This window comes from Cherax quadricarinatus, chromosome 16, assembly GCF_038502225.1.
Source record: "Cherax quadricarinatus isolate ZL_2023a chromosome 16, ASM3850222v1, whole genome shotgun sequence".
NCBI classification, from domain to species: domain Eukaryota; kingdom Metazoa; phylum Arthropoda; class Malacostraca; order Decapoda; family Parastacidae; genus Cherax; species Cherax quadricarinatus.
This window is the reverse complement of record NC_091307.1, coordinates 19,991,923-20,011,714: the sequence shown is the minus strand read 5'-3', so window position 1 is coordinate 20,011,714 and position 19,792 is coordinate 19,991,923. Positions and strand designations below refer to the sequence as shown.

Here is a 19,792-nt window from a genome sequence, read left to right as displayed (position 1 = left end):
GTCACACAGCGCCTGGAGAATGAGAGGCAATTTGTTGTACCCGCTAGCTACGAAACACCATTTTACTAAGTTGTACTCGCTAGAGATACTGTTACTCCCTGGATTCCAGAAACCACCTTATGTCGCTGTACTCGCTGAACGAGACACCTCGCTACCTAGTGACACATCCCTCACCACACAACCTTAAAATTCATCATATCGTCAATGCAACACAATAACGTGTGAGAAATCACACGTTATTGTGACCGATCGAATCACTGGATCATACAGCTTTTTAATGTCCGTGGCGGTGTGGTATCGTAGAAGCCGAGGTCCGCATCTGCAATATCCTTCCTTCTCGGGAAGTAATTCTTACAAGCAGTGCTCCCCACTTCCTTCCTTGGGGCGCAGGCGTTGGCAGCAGCCAGGATGCCAGCGAGGTGACTTGTAATTTATCAAGCACTAACGTGTGTTCTTGCTCTGGCACAAGATGACATAAGAGAAGGGGTGCCGCCGCCGTTTTGACAAATGCAGGCAACCTGCCAGCGGGATAAGGATTTCCTTAGCAGAGTGAAAACAGCTCGCGAGACCCACAAACAACTGGCTTCCTTTTTCTCGAAAAGACTACGTTTCGCTCTATCAGAGCTGTACAAGGTCCTGATTTAATAAAGCTCTACACAGAGTTCAATGTTGTCTCATCGAAAGCTTCTTCTATAACGTGTCTTTCCAAAATCATCCGCAGTACGCCGTCTGGATTTAAAGTGGTGCCTTTTATATATATATATATATATATATATATATATATATATATATATATATATATATATATATATATATATATATATATATATATATATATATATATATATATATATATATATATAATGTATATATATATATATATATATATATATATATATATATATATATATATATATATATATATATATATATATATATATATATATATATATAATGTATATATATATATGTATGTATATATATGTATGTATATATATGTATGTATATATATATATATATATATATATATATATATATATATATATATATATACACACACACAACATGGTGTAGTGCAGTGACTTGGGATTACTAAGTAATTACTTCATGAAAGGTAAGATAAGAATTCAGTGCTAGAGTTCCGCCAGAGTATGATTGCGAAGTCTGGGTACGAGATAGTGCTATAATGTAGGGATACTCTATACAGAATATCATCTAAATACAGAGTATACAGCAGAGAGTTGTACTGCGGAGGTATACTAAAGAGTTTATACAACTAAGAGCATATTATCCCCGTTTAAAGTGTGCTACAGAAAGTTATACCACGGGGTAAGCTGTTAAATATATCATATTACAGAGAGAGCAAGACAGTACAATGTGGCTACTAACGTACAGCTTTAAAGACGCACTGAGCTTAACCTCCGCGTACGAAGATAACGACGAGAAATTAAAGGTGACCCACAAACAGAATTTTTAAAAAAAGAGGGACAAGCAGAAGATGCCTGGGACATGGCTGTATTATTTCCTCAAGTGTGTACCCCCACTGATTAAAGCCTCTACTTGAGGGCACAAACATCTCACATGGTCACAGGTTTTTGTTTACAAAGCGCTAGAGCCGTTTTTAACATCATGAAATTTAATCTACAACAACTTGCTACTGTCGTGACTAATTCACTCTCGTAGTACATAAACCATTACTAATCACACAGCAAGTGTTCAAACCATTTTTCACATTACCCATTCATATCCATATTCTAGTCCGTATCATATACCTGGAATTTACCTACGACCTGTTTTCAGTGTTTCCCTACTCCTGCAACCCGGCTCAGGGCCAGGCCTCCCTGCTGATAGCTTGGTCGACCGGGCTTTTGATGATGGTGGCCCTCCGGGCCACATCTTAAAGCCTGGTCTATTTTACACTTCCTCCAATTTCTCTCACCCCAGGCTATGCAGGAAATTTGCGACTAGGCCCTCCAGCATTTTCCATTTGTATATTATCGTACATCTCTTCTTTTCTCTCTAGAAGGTTCATATCCAGTTTACTGAAATGTTCCACGTAGTTTAAAAGTTTTAATGGTTCTATGCAGTTAGTGAACACTGTTTTCAAGTTCTGCTGTCTCACCTGTTTTGAACGGAGCTGTCAAGACTGAGCAGTACTGGAAGCAAGAGAGCACAAGTGATGTGAAAAGTGCTGTCATTGGCATTAGTTCTCTTGTTTTGAAAGTTCTCATTATCCACCTTGCTATTTTCTAGTCTTTCATTGGAAAACTGCCATAATTTTGATGTTATAAAATTTACATACTCTCCTAAGGCAGAAGAATGGTATTGCGAAAAACAACTGAGCCTGATCGATCAGGCTGTTACTGCTGGCTGCACGCAGTCCAACATGCGAACCACAGCTTGGCTGGCCACAGAGAAGAACGATGCTACTGAGGATGAAAAACGGGGCCCTGAGGGAAAAATAATGGGGTTCCTGAGGAAGAAAAACTGCATTCCTAAGGGAGAACAACGGTGTTCCTAAAGAAGAACAACTGTGCTGCTTAGCGAGAACAACAGGACTCCTGAGAGAGAACAAGGGGTTGTGCCGTTTGTACTGACCATAACCCTCCCTCCTTTCCCACACACATGGCGGAGGCGTCACAAATTCTGAAGTGGTCCCCCGTGTTCAATGCTAGAGCGATTCAACCACAGTACATTATCCCATTGTGGTAGTAGCAGTAGATACCTGCTGTACCACCAGCCCCCACACTCTCCCACCCACCCCCACCTTACATACCCCTCAGCCACCCGTCCAAAGAGCCCCCAGGTACCCTCCCCGATATGCTAGACTCCAAAGGCCCTCCACCTGTCGACTACAGAGACGAGGGAAGGGGAGGAGGAAGCCATCGACAAAAAGCCATCACCACACGGCAAGTAGGTAGTACTCAACAGCAAATGCAGCCTGTGCAGGGTAGTTCATCAATACGACTGACACTATGGAAACACGCAATGTGAAGTAAAACTTGACACACAAAATTAATATCGTTGAGTCAGGTGTAAACACAATTCTGGGAATATAAGGCTGGTGAGTCAGGGGTAAAGACAACCCCGTGAACACACGATTGGTAAGCCTGAGGTAGACAAGGCCATTAACGCAGCTCCACGAAGCTATAAGAGTGTGAATCTAGGAATGGCCAGTTTAAAAAGCAGAGCCAGGACCAGAAACTTTACTTCTGTAACCACTAGCAGTTGAATACAAAATAAGCGAGACGCGATCCCCTTTCCTCCTAGCCAAAACTACAACATCTGCCTATTACAGGTGAGAAATTTCCCACGACCAATGTGTTCCCATAAGTGGGGAAACTTCCCAACACTCGTTTTCAATTAATATTTCCAACAAAGAATTTGAAAAAAAAAAAATGTCTGTTAAGAAACCTATCACCCGATACCTGTAACCAATCCCGCGCGCCCACGATCCGCCGGGAAGACGTAACCCTCCGCCGGTAGAGTGGACCATAATCACCTCTACCTCAACACCTCTATAGGATCCATTTATTTTATCAAGGATGAGATGGATTTCGCCCGGAGCTTCCCGCTGCTCACCTTGTGCATCATGGACGCCGCTAAAACTGCGTTAGACGGCGTCGGTATTTTTAGGCGATGATCTCACCTTACATGAAACTGCAGCAGAGAATGAAAGACACAATACCGTGCAAAGGACAATTCACAGACACCTGCATTTTGCAAAGGAAACGTGGACGACGTTTCGACCCGTCCTGGACTATTATCATGTCACACTTGTGACTTGACTCACGAATTCGGGATAACATGACTGTAAACAACCAACGTAATAGGAGTCGAACCCATGGCGAGCTAGTCCTAAAACTAGCAAGCCAGTGCTCTCACCATTGCACCATACGACTTGATAATGTTCAAACTCCTTCTCCCAAATAAAGATTGTTTGCGAAACATCTGGAGGAGGTTGTGCTACGGTGGAAGAATGACTTCCCTTGAGAGCGTGTGTGAAGGAGTACGTGGTTCTCACAGGAGGAGGTGCAGCACCACTATGGGAGTGTATGGTCCTAACAGGAAGAGGCGCAGCACCACTTGGGTAGTATATGGTCCTCACAGGAGGAGGCACAGCACCACTACGGTAGAGTATAGCCCTCAAAGGAGGCGGCACAGCACCACTAGGGTAGGACTAGCCACAACATTCTTGTAGCACCGAGGCGCCGTATCCTTTACACCGAGTCATTCGATCGTTTTTGAGCTCTTCCAGCTCTAACATAGCCTAGCCAGAAGCACATTCAGAATACCCTCACTCTAGACCCCTCCTTTCATAATCCTTCTCATTATCCCCCAACATTTACTGATTCACAGTTTTCAACCTTTTGCTCTCTCTAGTGAATAAGTTCATTAAGGTACAGATACACATAAATACAGTTACATAAATGATCAAACATAGCGGCGTATGTGTCTACCTGGAGGGTATTCTGGGGATCAACGCCCTCGCGGCCTGGTCCACGACCAGGCCTTCCGGTGGATCAGGGCCTGATCAACCAGGCTGTTACTGCTGGCCGCACGTAGTCCAACGTATGAACCACAGCCCGGCTGATCCAGCACCGACTAAGTATCTGTCCAGCTCCCTCGTGAAAGCAGTCAGGGGCCTATTGGTAATTCCCATTATGCTTGGTGGGAGGCTGTTGAACAGTCTTGGACCCTGGACGCGCATGGTGTTTTCTCTTAGTGTACCAATGGCGCCCCTACTTTTCACTGGGATTATTCTGAACCGCCTGCCCAGTCTTTTACTTTCGTAAGGGCTGATTTCTGTTTGCAGATTCGGGACCATTCCTTCTAGGATTTTCCAAGTGTAGATTATGTTATATCTCTCTCGCCTGCATTCCAGTGAGTACAAGTCAAGTGCTTCCAAGCGTTCCCAGTAGTTGAGGTGTTCGGTAGAACTTATATGTGCAGTATAGGTTCTCTGTACACTCTCTAGATCTGCGATTTCACCTCCTTTGAACGGAGATGTTAATGTACAGCAGTATTCCAGCCCCAAGAAAACAAGTGATTTGAAAAGGATCATCACTGGCTTGGCATCTCTTTGTTTTGAACGTTCTCATTATCATTGTGATCGTGGCACTGTTATGATCCTTGAAAGTGAGATCCTCAGACATTACCACTCCCAGGTCCCTCACATTATTTTTCCGCTGTACTGTACGATCAGAGTTTGTGGTATACTCAATTCTAGTTATTATCTCCTCCAGTTTTCCATAACGGAGTAGTTGGAATTTGTCTTCATTGAACATCATATTGTTTTCACTGCCCACTGGAAAACTTGGTTTATATCTTCTTGGAGGTTAACCCTGTCCTCGATAGAGGGGTCTCATGCAGATCCTTCTATCGTCTGCAAAGGATGACACGGTGCTGTGGACTACATCTCTGTCTATGTCTATGTCTGATATGAAGATGAGGAACAGGATGGGGCGACTACTGTGGCTTGTGGAACAGAGCTCTTCACTATGGCAGCTTCCGATTTAACTCTCTTGACCACTACTCCTTGTGTTCAATTGGTTAGGAAGTTGAAGATCCATCTCCCCACTTTGCCATTTATTCCTTTGGCACGTATTTTGTGCGTTATTACGCCATGATCGCACTTGTCAAAGGCTTCTGCAATCGTGTTTATCACTATTTCAACGATTTTTATGATGTGGGACGTTAGAGCTATTGGTTTACAGTTCTTAGCTAATGCTTTGCTGTCATCTTTATGGAGTGGGGCTATATTCGTTGTTTTTAGTGACTGGAATTTCACCCATGTCTAAGCTCCTTCTCCACAGTATATTTGCAGTTCTTAATGAACACACAGTTCCACAAGTCTGGGCCCGGGGCTGAGTGCATGGACATGCTGTCAATGGCTTTCTCATAGTCTATCGGAGTTACGGTATTGTAGGAAATCTGGCATACACTTTGAGGCTCATTCATGAAAAAATAATTTGGATTGTCGATCTTTAGACTGATTAGTAGCTCGCTAAACACAGAGTTGCATTGGGATTTCAATATCTCTGTATATTACCTAGGTTAATCCCAAAAAGTCAAAGTGATTTATTTCCATTGAAGTCATTGTAAACTGAGTTATTAACATTAAATAGAAGATCAAATCACAGTAATAAGTACATATATGTTAGCTATACCAGAAATCACTCTCCTCCCTTTCTGTAGCTCTCTCTCTCTCTCTCTTCCCCCCACCGTCTCTACCCCCAATCTCCATCCACGCCACACGTGGCCTTGAACCATCAGTTTACATAATCCCCTTCAGAGAATGCCCGCCTTGAAGCACTCAAACACGTAGCAGATACACCCCTTCCCCCACCCCACGTTTAACTCTGGCTTCATCCCCATTCCTTTCCAACAGCCTCATAACACCATCCTCCCCTCCAATAATATGACAGGGATAAAGCTAACTTTTGTTCTCACAATGTAAACTCATACAGCATACGGGAACCCCACAAAACGGTTGTAGTCGATTCTGTAAAATAAAACCTTTCCCCTAGCAGCCCTTGACATCCTCCGCCTCACCTGTTACACCTTTGCCGGGCTCTCGTATAACCAACCACTGCTTATGTTTTCCTCAAGTAAAAATCTTGTTTCAGTAAATAATAGTACTGCATTGGCATGGATATATTCATAGTGGGTATAGCTGGACGAGTTGTTCCTGCCTGGTGGTGTTTGGATCAGTACACCTACTACAGTTTACCCTTTATTTTGTGTTCTTGTGTATGTTTCTTGTTAGTAATGTTAGTTACAACAATGGCCACTTAAACTTACCAACTGCAACATAATAATAATGATAATAATAATAATAATAATAATAATAATAATAATAATAATAATAATAATAATAATAATAATAATGCGCAATAACAAGTACAGGATCAGTGTAACTGATCCTGTACTTGTTAGATAGATGCAAGAGTCCTCACGGAACTCCACCGAGAGACATATATCACTCATTTAAAGGATTTTGAGGGTATGCAGGTAACCAATGACAGAGGGATAACATAAATTGCCCTAGGTGCGCGCACCTGTTTTCTGGGTTTGTAAAGTGGAGAGTAGGCAAGGAAGAGGCACAAAACGAGGAAATGAAGGGTGAAGAGAAGCAGAAAGGTGAGAACGAGCAATAAGGTGAGGACGAGCGGAAGTGAGGCTGCACAGAAAGAGAGGACCAGAGGAGAAGAAAGAAACATAGGAGAAAAGAGGAGGATGAACAGAAACAATGAATAAACTGAACAAGAAAGACAAAGATGATGAATGGGCAACATCTTGCAAATATCTCCAGCGTAAAAAAAACAGAAACATGAAATAAAGACAAAGAAACAAAAGCAGTTTGAGAAGGGGAAAAAAAAAAAGAGTTACAGCTTAAGATAAACTCGTGAATGTGGGGGCTAGCAAAAACAGACTAAGTGGCAGCGGGTGAGAGATAAACAAACAATGGCACAACAAAAACAGCCACGTTGAAGGGACGGGTGGGATAATGTGATAACACGGGACAGGCGCAGGCAACACAAACCTACACGTCACTCAAGAGACAAGGAAGTAAGATTGGAAATACTCACGATACAATGATATCATAGCAACAACAATAAAAAGCAGAAATTATACATGAGAGAAATACAGAAAAATATGACTGAAAAGGCGTTTAAGGGGCACGTAAATACCCAGTCTTCTAATAACATGTTCATTATTCCATTACAATCTACAACACAATTGTAATCAAAGATCTGTTAAGTTATATCATGAATTAAGGAAAGATCCTGGACTTCACCTTACAAAACAGACAAAGCAAATGCGATAGTAATTATGGAAAAGGTAGATTATAGTCTAAAAATGAATATGTTATTAGAAGACGGGGAACTTAGGTGCCTCTTAAAGCAGAAGACTAACAAGACAGGGCTGAGGTTAAATGGTAAGAACAGATAAAGCAAAATACGAAAGACAACGCCTGTATGAAATATGGGGAGAATACTCGAGGGGCAAGAATTTGAAATAGAATTTACATTTTTGCCACAGCAGCTTGTTTATCGTGCTTCCCATAGCTACACTGTTGACGGTAGGGTGGCAGCATATGAATACACAATGGCCTTCATATGTCATCTTCCACATATACTTGTAACAAAGTCTAAGCCTGACTACTACACAGAATACTGTACTGTCCTTATGGATAATTTATCATATAGGAATAACTGTATGAGGAGAGCCTAGCCCAAGGATCCGGGAGTAGAAAAAACTCTCAAAACTCATTAAAGGTATATTAAAAGAGACTATAAGAATTTTATAAATTTCCTTTTCCTTTGATTTTCAATATCCATGCTACACCTGGCTTCTCCAATGGTCATACTTTTAAATCACTTGCGTGTCAGGTACATTCAGTGACAGTAATTATGAAGGATCCCAATTGTTAATTATTTTGCTTAACTCAACACTCTCCATGTAGTTCCTATAGAAGGAAGTGGTAATACGAGCAGATGCCAGTACATGAAGGTTCAGATTCGTTTAGGAAATATATTTGTTCCCCATCTTATTCCTTATCCTCATATCAGACATAAACAGAGATATACACCACAGCACCGTATCATCCTTTGCGGATGATACTAGGATCTGCATGAGGCTGTCATCTGCTGAGGACGCGGTTAACCTCCAAGAAGATATAAACAAAGTTTTCCAGTGGGCAACGGTAAACATTATGATGTTCAATGAGGACAAATTCCAACTACTCCGTTATGGAAAACTGGAGGAGATAATAACTAGAACAGAGTATACTACTGACTCCGGCCACACAATAGAGCGGAAAAATAATGTAAGGGACCTGGGAGTAGTAATGTCTGAGGATCTCACTTTCAAGGATCACAACAGTGCCACGATCGCACGTGCAAAGAAAATGATAGGATGGATAATGAGAACTTTCAAAACGAGAGATGCCAAGCCCATGATGATCCTTTTCAAATCACTTGTTCTCTCTAGGCTGGAATACTGCTGTACATTAACATCTCCATACAAAGCAGGTGAAATCGCAGATCTAGAGAGTGTACAGAGATCCTTTACTGCACGTATAAGTTCTGTCAAGCACCTTAACTACTGGGAACGCTTGGAAGCACTTGACTTGTACTCGTTGGAACGCAGGAGGGAGAGATATATCATAATCTACACTTGGAAAATCTTGGAAGGAATGGTCCCAAATCTGCACACAGAAATCACTCCCTACGAAAGTAAAAGACTGGGCAGGCGATGCAAAATGCCCCCAATAAAAAGTAGGGGCGCCATTGGTACACTAAGAGAAAACACCATAAGTGTCCGGGGCCCAAAACTGTTCAACAGCCTCCCATCAAGCATTAGGGGAATTGCCAATAAACCCCTGGCTGCCTTCAAGAGAGAGCTGGACAGATACCTAAAGTCAGTGCCGGATCAGCCGGGCTGTGGCTCGTACGTCGGACTGCGTGCGGCCAGCAGTAACAGCCTAGTTGATCAGGCCCTGATCCATCGGGAGGCCTGCTCGTGGACCGGGCCGCGGGGGCGTTGATCCCCGGAATAACCTCCAGGTAACCTCCAGGTAACCTCCTCTAGCCTGTAGAAGATTAAGGGGATCATCGCTCCTGCGGCCCGGTTCCAGATCAAGTTTCCTGGTTCATGGCTGTCTCCCCACCTGTGAACACTCGTCCCTTTCTTCTCTCTCTCTCTCTCTCTCTCTCTCTCTCTCTCTCTCTCTCTCTCTCTCTCTCTCTCTCTCTCTCTCTCTCTCTCTCTACCCCCACGAGACAAAACATTTCGTAAACGCTTCAGAGGAGAACTAAACCGTGATTCTTTTCAACGAAGAAGTGATCTCGAAAATATGAGCCATAGTATCACCTTCACCATAGAGAGAGAGAGAGAGAGAGAGAGAGAGAGAGAGAGAGAGAGAGAGAGAGAGAGAGAGAGAGAGAGAGAGAGAGAGAGAGAGAGAGAGAGAGAGAGAGAGAATGATGATAATGAGGGCAAACAATGCGAAAGCAGCATCAACGGGGCTAAGAGAAGGCCTTGCCACCCATCCTCTTTTCCCCATTTTATTGTATTTTTCCCTTGCCACCATTAATTGTTTTTATTCCAGGAGGGGTAAGGGACTTACCGCCCCAGGGTTTCCGCCTCAGCTGGGTATGACTGGCCACGGGCTGAGAGCAAACATCCTTAACCTTTGTAACATCTGCAGCCTGCCTACCCAGAGTGGCAAAGGAAGACATGTGAAAAAAATATATTCAGAGGAGGTAGCAGAGGTGTGAGGGGGGAGGGGTTGTAACAAGGAGTTGTCGTTCTTTTGTCTCAGGCAGCAGACAGCCTGGTAGCAAGGGTGGACAGGACCAGAGTAGTCAGGGATACACGTCTCTGTGTATGTTTATGTACATCAGTATGCATGAGCTCAGGTACGAGCACAAGCTGAAGGTGCGAACTTGTGTATGTCTGTAATTCTATATGAATATACACATTTGTTACGCAGGAGAGTTAATATTTGTATATGAAATCGTGTTTTTTTTTCTAAGTGAAGAAATATTTACTTACCTAGTTGTATTTAGGGATCAAAGAGCAAGCAGTAAATGAACGTGGTGCACGAGGGACAATTAGAGCAAAAAATGGGCTCTCCAAAAATAAAAGCTACTTTAAACAATAATGAGAGAAACAAGTGACTTCAAGATCATCATTGACAAGGGATACTATGCCAGTGATGATCCTCTTAAAGTCGCTTGTTTCTCTTTAGGCTGGAATACTGCTTTATACTAGCAGCCCCCTTCAATGCAGGCGAAATTGACGATTTAGATTATAGACAATGTACAGAGAACCTTCACTACACGTATCAGTTTAATCAAGCACTTTAATTATTGGGAACGTTTGAAGTCCCTTGATCTGCACTCCCTGGAAACCAGGTGAGAAAAATAAATCATAATCTTCACCTGGAAAATCCTAAAGGAGATAATCCCAAATCTGCACACAGAAATAATTCCCTACGAAAGCAAAAGATTTGGCAGACGGTGCAACGTACCCCCAATGAAAAACAGGGGCGTCATGAGTACACTAAGAGAAAACACAATAACTGTTTGGGGCCCAAGGCTGTTCAACAGCCTCCCATCATACAAATACGGAATTACCATCAGACCCCTGACTGTCTTCAAGAGAAAGCTGGACAGATATCTAAAGTCAGTGCTCTCTCAGCCGGGCTGTCGTTCCTACATTAGATTAGTTGCGGCCAGCAGCAACAGCTTGGTGGTCAGGCCCTAATCTACCGGGAAGCCTGGTCGAGAACCAGGCCACGGGGGCGTTGACCCCCGGAACACTCTCCAGTTAGCGCGGGTAGTACTAAAGACACAGGATTTAAAATGCTCAAGACACTTGAATGACAAACTTACCGTGCTCGGTGCGCACAATTAAATGCATACAGTACCTAACAGAGATTACTATAAGTCAAGTCATCATTGAAAATGGCATATCTGAAGCCAAACACAGATAGGAGGGCGCTCCGGCAAAGTCAGTAGTGGAAACGTAGGCAGCAGTAGAGACAGTGACAGCAGTAGTGGATGGAGACAGTGACAACAGTGGTGGAGACAGTGACAGCAGTGAAAGCAGGTGGGGTGACGGATACTAGGGCGAGGTCGGAGGTGAAGGCCAGGTAGGCGGAATGATGATGGTGGGGTGGATAACGAGGTGCGCCGTCAGCACCGGACGGGGAGAGGGATGGGCAGGACGCTGCTGCTGATCCGGGACAGGCGCCGATAAATGAGGTGATAGAAGGGCCAGCTCCTGGGTAAACGGTCCAGATAACAAGGTCACTCACAAGACAAACGATAGAGGATGGAAGCTGAAACCTGAGACACCCACAACCTTCAGCACGAATGACAGTACACCAGATATTAACTAGCCATTACCAGAGACTTGGAGTTATCATAACACTGAGACAGAGAATGTATGTTGAATATTGATTGGTGGCTTCGCAATGGGCTGCTATCTCAACTTCACCTTCACCAACGCAATCAAAGAAAACAATTAGATTTTGCTTGTACCTCAAAATAAAAGCTAAAACAAAAATGCACTCTGAGGCTGGAATATGATGGTCAGCTCTACTCACCCTGTAAGTCAACGTACCACTATAATGACTGAACACATCAAGCCAAATACTTCACGGGCAGTCGGTAATATCAACTCCATTTTTGACTATTTCCATATACATGTACTAGTATCATACTGTGTGTTTACCTGGAGTTTACCTGGAGAGAGTTTCGAGAGTTTCGTATCAATAATATCACCGTCTTCATAAATCACATAAAATAAATCCTATATTTGATAAAATGCTACGAATCTGCAAATTAAAAATATCAAAGTATTCAACTTCATTGTCATGGAACTTGATATGATTACATGTCTCAACATTGCTTTAAATAGATGACTGCAAATCGCGTTATGTTATACTTCTGTTATTAATATGCTTTTATAAGACATTAAATTTTCACAATTGTAGCATCATTCATGTAGGTAAGTAAATCGCACCAATAACCCTTCAAACAACGCTGTCCATAATGTCAATGTAAAACGTGATGTCTGTATGTGAAACTAATAAACTGGGGCAACGCAAAAAAATAAAAAGATGGAAACAAATTTGCACTGAATGTAAACAGAATGGAGTTAATTAACTAGGACCAGAAAACGAACAGCTAATACACGATTCCTAACAGAAACCCTAGCAAGGGCAACAAAAACTACAAGACGACCAACATTTCCTTCGGCTTGCTAGCAACAGCAGCAGCAGCAGCAGCAAGCACCAACAGCAACAAGCAGCAACAGCAGCAACAACAACAACACGCAGCAAGCAGCAGCAGCAGCAGAGCCAGACAAAAAAAAAAACTCAGTACAACAGACCTGCGAAATAACAAGAACAGCAGTAGTAGGGTCAACATAAGCAGCAGTGAAATCAGCAGCTGGAGTGTGTGATGGTGCGGGAGACCGGTTACTTTAGCAAAACTATCATATCGAATAATTACATAGTGAGAACAAACTCACTATAGTTAGCTATCACAGTCTATCACACGTGATGGTTGACATACGTAGTGTTAGAATCTCTGAGCCTTTTTTTGAGAGACATACACAAGTAGGACGAAGAAGTTATCGTCAAGTCTTCCATAAAGGTTCATCAGATAAAAGAATTTTTTCATTCTAGCAGAACTGGAGTTACTGTTACTTGGGAACTGCATCTCTCAGGATTGCCTATCCCACACACACGAGAAATCTAATTTTTGTAAGGATATCTCCATCATCCCAGAGCGGGGCAACGAAAATTATGTATAAGACAAAGGAAAGCAACGATGGAGAGGAGAAATTTGGATGACCTAATATAACTAAATGCGTATATTAATGTATAGCACTCATGAGTCATTATATACAGTGAAGGCAGTAGAAGCAAGGGTGTGTGGTGGTGAAGGTAGCAGTAACAAGAATGTGTGGGGGTGTGGCTAGCAGTGAAGGCAACAGCATATGTAGTGTGGTGGTATAAGTTGCAGTGTAGGCAGCAGCAGGGATGTGTGGCTAGCAGTGAAGGCAGCAGCTTAGCAGTGTGGCGGTATGAGCTGCAGTGCAGGCAGCAGCAGGGGTGTGTGGCTAGCAGTGAAGGAAGCTGCATAGTTGTGTGGCGGTGGCGTGGGTTGCAGTGAAGGAACCAGTCGAGTTGTGTGATGGTGTGAGTAGCAATGAAGGCAGCAGCATGTGTGTGGGGTAATGCGGATCGTAGTGAGGGTAGCATCAGAGGTGCGTATGGTGGTATGGGCAGCATCTGAGGTGTAGACTAACAGAAGTGTGTGGTAGTTTAAGCAGCAGTGAGGGTGTGTGGTGGTGTGAGCAGGCGGTGAAGGTAGCAGAAGAGGTGTGTGATGGTGTGGGCAGCATTGGGAGTATACGGTGGTGTTGGCAGCAGTGACTAAGCAGCAGTGTGGTAGCAGGGGCAGCAGTACAGCAGCCTGCCCAGCCTGGTGCTGGGGTGATCAGGACTAAGCCACGGCTATAAACAAGGAGCAACAAAGGCTACGACGCCTGGACACAGCCCAGGACGGATACAGCAATATGCCACACGTTCTCACTCTCCGCCACGCTAAAAAGAGAGAGAGAGAGAGAGAGAGAGGGGGGGGGGAGGCTATTAAAAATAGTAGAGAATACATTGGGTAGCAGAAGAAAAAATATTCAATTTACTTCCCCGGGTCTGTGTATCCTAATACTTTGCACCACAGGTAGATACCATAAACGTGTGTGTTATTTTCTTTTTTTTTTTGTATATTGTATACTGTACATTGTTATATTTGTTCCAGAAATGATTCCTGATGACAGTAATTTATTTCTCACCAAAATGTTAATTGTACGTCGGTTAAGGTCCTAAGTTGTTGCATGTCTTTCCCACTTGCTGTAAATTATATTTCTTCAACCTCAATCATCTTTAAATATAAAAAAATATGCATAGTTATTATTAATTTATTTTATTTACAGTTTAGTATTATCTACCGTTACAAGACTCAAGAGTGTGATGGATATGTGGGGGTGCGGGTCACCAACAACAACAGGGAAGCACCAGACGAGCCTGGCTCATGGCCGGGCTCCAGGAGTAGAAAAACTCTGGGAAGTCATCGAAGGTATATATCATTTTCGGACGATACCAAAATACGCATGAAAACCACCTCAACAGAAGACAGAAATAATATATAAGGAAAGATTTCCAGAGGTAATGTGGAAAGAATGAAGAACTCAAAAAGAACACTCTGTATGCACTTTCGTGCGTTTACCCTCACATCTTTGGATAAATATGTGTGTGTGTGTGTGTGTGTGTGTGTGTGTGTGTGTGTGTGTGTGTGTGTGTGTGTGTGTGTGTGTGTGTGTGTGTGTGTGTGTGTGTGTGTGTGTGTTATAGTATATGAATGAAGGTTACTATTTTAACATTTTAAATTGCGTAAAAACGAAAAAGACTAAACTGCATAACTCAGCGTATGTCTGATACAACATCATCGTCTGCACAGTCTCAGGTAATCACGTCTGGGATGCTGTTTTTTGAGAAGACGTACTGGGTGGGTAAGGCCGTGCACCACGAAAGCCACGGCGCTGCCACGCAAAATATTCTTTTACGAGCTCATAAAAGGCGCAGGGCATGTGTACCAAGTGGTCAGAGGAACGCAACTACACCATGTATGTTCTTACAATACTGCCTTTCAATTACTCCTCTTGCCAAACATTCAAAAATGACACGCACGAATACGCACACCACCATAACCATAATTAGTTTTGTTCTACTAAAGTTCATCAACTGCCTTTGCTTGCTTACCATGATATCAGTGCTCGCCTCTTACTGTGTAATTACCAATAATTATGTTACATTACCAAAATCACCAGTAAAGAGAGTAAAACTTTGATCCATTTACTCATATATATATACTTAACAATTCGCAAACAGGCGAAATTGTTTACAAACATTATCTATCAGTTCACAACAGGATTTCAACCTGCAAACCTGGCATCAGAGTACACTGTACTTTATCTATACAGGCAGACTCTGGAATCTGGCTGTGTGGATAAAGTACCGTGTACTCTGATACAGAGTTTACAGGTTCGAATCCTGCTGTAAACTGAGAAATAATACTCATATGTAAATGTATTCTCGAACATAAACTGTTTAAACTAACTCCTTGAGGCAATATAAAGTAAAACCATACCTTGAATATAAGATACTGCACATCCTGCTGCCTTATACAGAGCATTTGCTGTTTCTCCTCTTTGCATGACACACTAACACCCTAATACCAACAGCAACACCTAAGCAGCCACACCTTCCCATATTTTGCATGACTGTCTTGCATTCTAGATTATCTTGCACCACTTTGATCTCATTTACTCTTCTTATTTATTTAGCTATTACTTTTGTCTGATTGGCCGTCCTAATGTACGTCACTTTCCATTACTACGATCACTAGATTATTCTTGGATCATGTTGAGTTTCTTTCTCCACTCAAATTTATTCTCAATTTGCTTTGGAATTCATACATGAGAAAATTTATTTTGTCCCCATACTGCCCTTTTGAGCAAGATCTAAAAGTCTTCGTGATGGCTGTATACAAGAGCGAGAGGCATGGAAAATGTTGGAGAAAATGACAAGGAGTGTAATAGGTATACAAAGGCTTTCCAACACTTTTCAAATATTAGAAGATTTATGAGCAGCTTCTCTCTCTGTCCTCTCAAGGAAACTTCATCAGTGCCTAAAAAACTTTCAGTGTCTGCCGGCCTGTGGGGCTTATGCTGGGCTGCGTATCGTAGGCACCAATAGTTTGTAGATAAATGGTTCACAGAATCGACAGGATGATGAATTAGATATTCGTGCAACACTTGGGCATCTTTATTGTGGAAACGTTTTGCCAGCCAGTGGCTTCCTCAGTCCAATACAGAGAAGAATGGTTAAAGATCAGAAGCAATCTGAGGTAATCATTCGAGGTTGAGGGACTGATCACCTTCAATCCTTTCTGATTTTTAACCATTCTTCTCTGTATTGGACTAAGTCACTGGTTGACGAAACATTTCCACAATAAAGATACCCAAGTGTGGGAATAATGATCCGGGACTTGAGTAGACAGGCATCGTTTGCACAAACATTCATATCAGGTTTAAGTGAGTTTTCATGAACATCCTCTCGTCCTCAAGAGATTCCCTCACTTTCCTGGACGACGACACTCCTTGGCTCAACGATCGCCCCTAGCCAGATCAATCGTTCCCTGCTGGCACTAACCTTCCCTAATCACCTACTTTTCTTTGATGACCCTCTTTTGTTTGGATGACCTCTCGACTCTTCTTCCTTTTTGGAACTCTCCCAACGTCAGAAAAAGAATCACATTACCCCTGACAGCCCTGTTTTCTGCCTGGATGATTTTTCCTGTTGGAAATGAGTCTTCCTGCATACCTTCCTCTCCACCTGTTATCAGTTGGTCAGCACAGACAACATGAAGGGTCTTGGCAGAGCTGGAACTCTGCAGGCGGAGCACCTGGCTGCCTGAGCGTCCCTAGTGAGGAAGGGGAGCGACTATCTGGAGCTGAGAGTGCTATCGGGGGCCCGCATGTCCTTCATGTGTTTTATGACCGTGGCGAGATAAAACCTTCCCTGAACCCGGCCGACACTTTGCAAGGGGCGAAGAGATAATGAGCGCCCGTTAAGGGGATGGTGATGGCAGCGCTCCACATTCTCACTTTGTCGCTGGTGCTGTGAAAAGCACCACTTTTCACCAGTTTTCCTCGAAAAATAGGTTAATAGGTAGAAGAGGTAACGAGCCGACAAATATCAAAATAATCATTTGTTTTACAAAGTTTCAGTCAAGAAGAGCGAAACGTTGTTCAATTTGATAAAGGCATAATAAAGATTTATTATATTTCATACGTCTGTCATCACTAAAAATGAATCTTACACAATATTCACTGAGAAACGCTAAACCAATACGCATCGTACAGCGTCTGGGGAATGGGAAGTAATCAGTATGGTCCAAGAAGGGGCAGCTCCAATTCCTCGTATCAAGAACCTTTCACCATTATCAAAGCGTCCTTTAAAGAGAGGGGAGGAAGGGAATCACTAATCTTGAGATGATGCAATTATAAGATAATCTTCCAGCGACAGTGACCAACCACACACACACACACACAAGGTGTGGTGTACTTACCAAGTCAGTGCCACATTATACTTTCAGCTTCAACGTTACGTATGGTCATCTAAATACAGTTTTATAGTCCCAGGTACAGCGAGAGGAAACAGTACAGCGAGTTTTTTAAGGCGTGACGGTGATCCTGAGATAGAGGCTCAACGTACCTTCTTGAGGGTGCCGGTAGTGGTGCCCATGAAGAGGACGGTGTGGTGGGCGGTGGTGGCGGCCTGGACGGCACTAAGACTAGTGTTGTGGTAGACGAGAGCAGCTCGGGCGTGTAGCGGAGACACACCAGAGATCTTGAGACCCACCTCGCAGAAGTTGTAGATGTTCCCCATCGTCTGTGGCGGAAAGAGAAGAAGATATAATTATGGTAAAGAATTACTACTGAAGGATACCTAAACCATGCTTACGGGAGTCAACGCCCCCGCGGCCTGGTCTCCGATCAGGCTTCCTGGTGAATCAAGGCCTGATCAATCTGATCACTTAATTACTTAACACCACGAATGATGTATTCGTTACGGACAAGTTAATGAATATTCATTATAAATAATGAGTGAAAATAAAGAGTGAAATCACAGAGCGACATAGGTTGCCACTGATACCTGCCTTGCCTCAGAGAATTTTCACTCCCATCTGTTGCTGTCTTGCAAGATTGCATAGCTCCTGAAGACGCACGAGAGTACGAAAGATCATTTAACAATTGACTATTAGTTCCTAATAAACCAGACTTTGGTGCCTACGTCGGAATTCGTGAGGCCAGCACCAACAACCTTATTGATCAGGTTATCACCCAGGAGACATGATCTTGGACAGTACCATGGAAGCAGTGACCCCCGAATCGACTACAGGTAGCCTAAAATGTAAGAATGTGGTAAACAACGTGATGTCAGACAATCTTACTGGAAGTAGCTCCAACGAAGTCGAATGCTCATGCAATCACATGACTGGTATATTCCATTAATTACTTTACCTTTACTCTTGTAAAAGAACTTTCTTTTATATAGCTTACGTGTTTAGCTCCATTTCAAATCGTGCCCTAGACCTTCCCGTAGCTAATTTATTTGTTCATTATTTAAACCTAAAAGCACTTTCCATATCGCGATCATGTCTCCTGAGTGGTGAGAACAAGCTTTTTTTTTTTAACGTAGCTTTTGTTTCTCAATTCCGAAAAAAATAGTTCAATGGCGAACATCTGTGCATTCTTCAGCTTCCTTATATACTCTGTGCATTCTTCAGCTTCCTTATATACTCTGTGCATTCTTCAGCTTCCTTATATACTTTGCTTGGTCTGCGCTCTTCACTGTCGCTGAATTCTCAGTGACTAGTTTTACATATACCTGCTAATACATATTTGAAAGATTCCTTACTTGATGGGCGTAGAGATTACTAAAAATCATTATTTCGTGCTGTTATGCTACCTCAGTGAACTTCGATGTCAGCTTCCAGGTCATTTTTCTTTCTCAAAAGCATTAGCTGCTCCTCGCAGAGGTTGTACGTTACCTTTGTATTTTCCCTTGTAGCCTGTCTAGACCATCTAGCAAATTGTAGTTTTCTACACACCAGTTTCGCGACATCAACGAACAGTGACACGCAGAAGTTTATCGCCTCTGATAGGTTGTTTACATATAGAGTACCCAAAATAGCATGGAACTTGGGCCTTCTAGGACTCTTCTGGCAACTTTTTCTGTGCTTCAACATTCCAAGAGTAGAAGGGGGCTCACACACTCTTAGTAATCAAGTTGAAAGGAGAGTCGACGGAGAAAATAATAGAGTGTTGCCAGTGAGCAGTTTGTATGAAACCTAACGACCCCATCCGTTACAACCCTCGCTCGACAACCAATGTATGTCCCTCCACAATAGTCCCTCCCCAACGACAACCGTTCGTCATAATGACCTCCCAACAAGTAATTCGTGACTGAACGCGCCCATTCTAATTAGCTAACAACTAGCGACGTCCCCGCCGAAAGCCTGTAAACCAGGAAATGGTCATTACATTTAAAAGGCAGTAATGTGGAGAGGCCGAGGAGACACGAGGCCCAGGTTGGTATTTACCACACCCTGACCATTATGGTAATGTCTTACAATATTCC

The 19,792-nt window shown here is 42.9% G+C and overlaps 1 protein-coding gene across 5 annotated transcripts in view; it reads right to left on the bottom strand.

The window, feature by feature from the left end:
• The window catches only part of LOC128688923 (plexin-B), a gene marked incomplete at its 3' end in the record, with an annotated part of 822,775 nt that overhangs the window by 501,584 nt on the left and 301,399 nt on the right, over positions 1-19,792 (bottom strand). For all 5 annotated transcript variants that reach the window (XM_053776978.2, XM_053776981.2, XM_053776980.2 and 2 more), the window contains 1 exon segment: positions 17,864-18,040. In XM_053776978.2, coding sequence (XP_053632953.2) covers positions 17,864-18,040 — 177 coding nt within the window.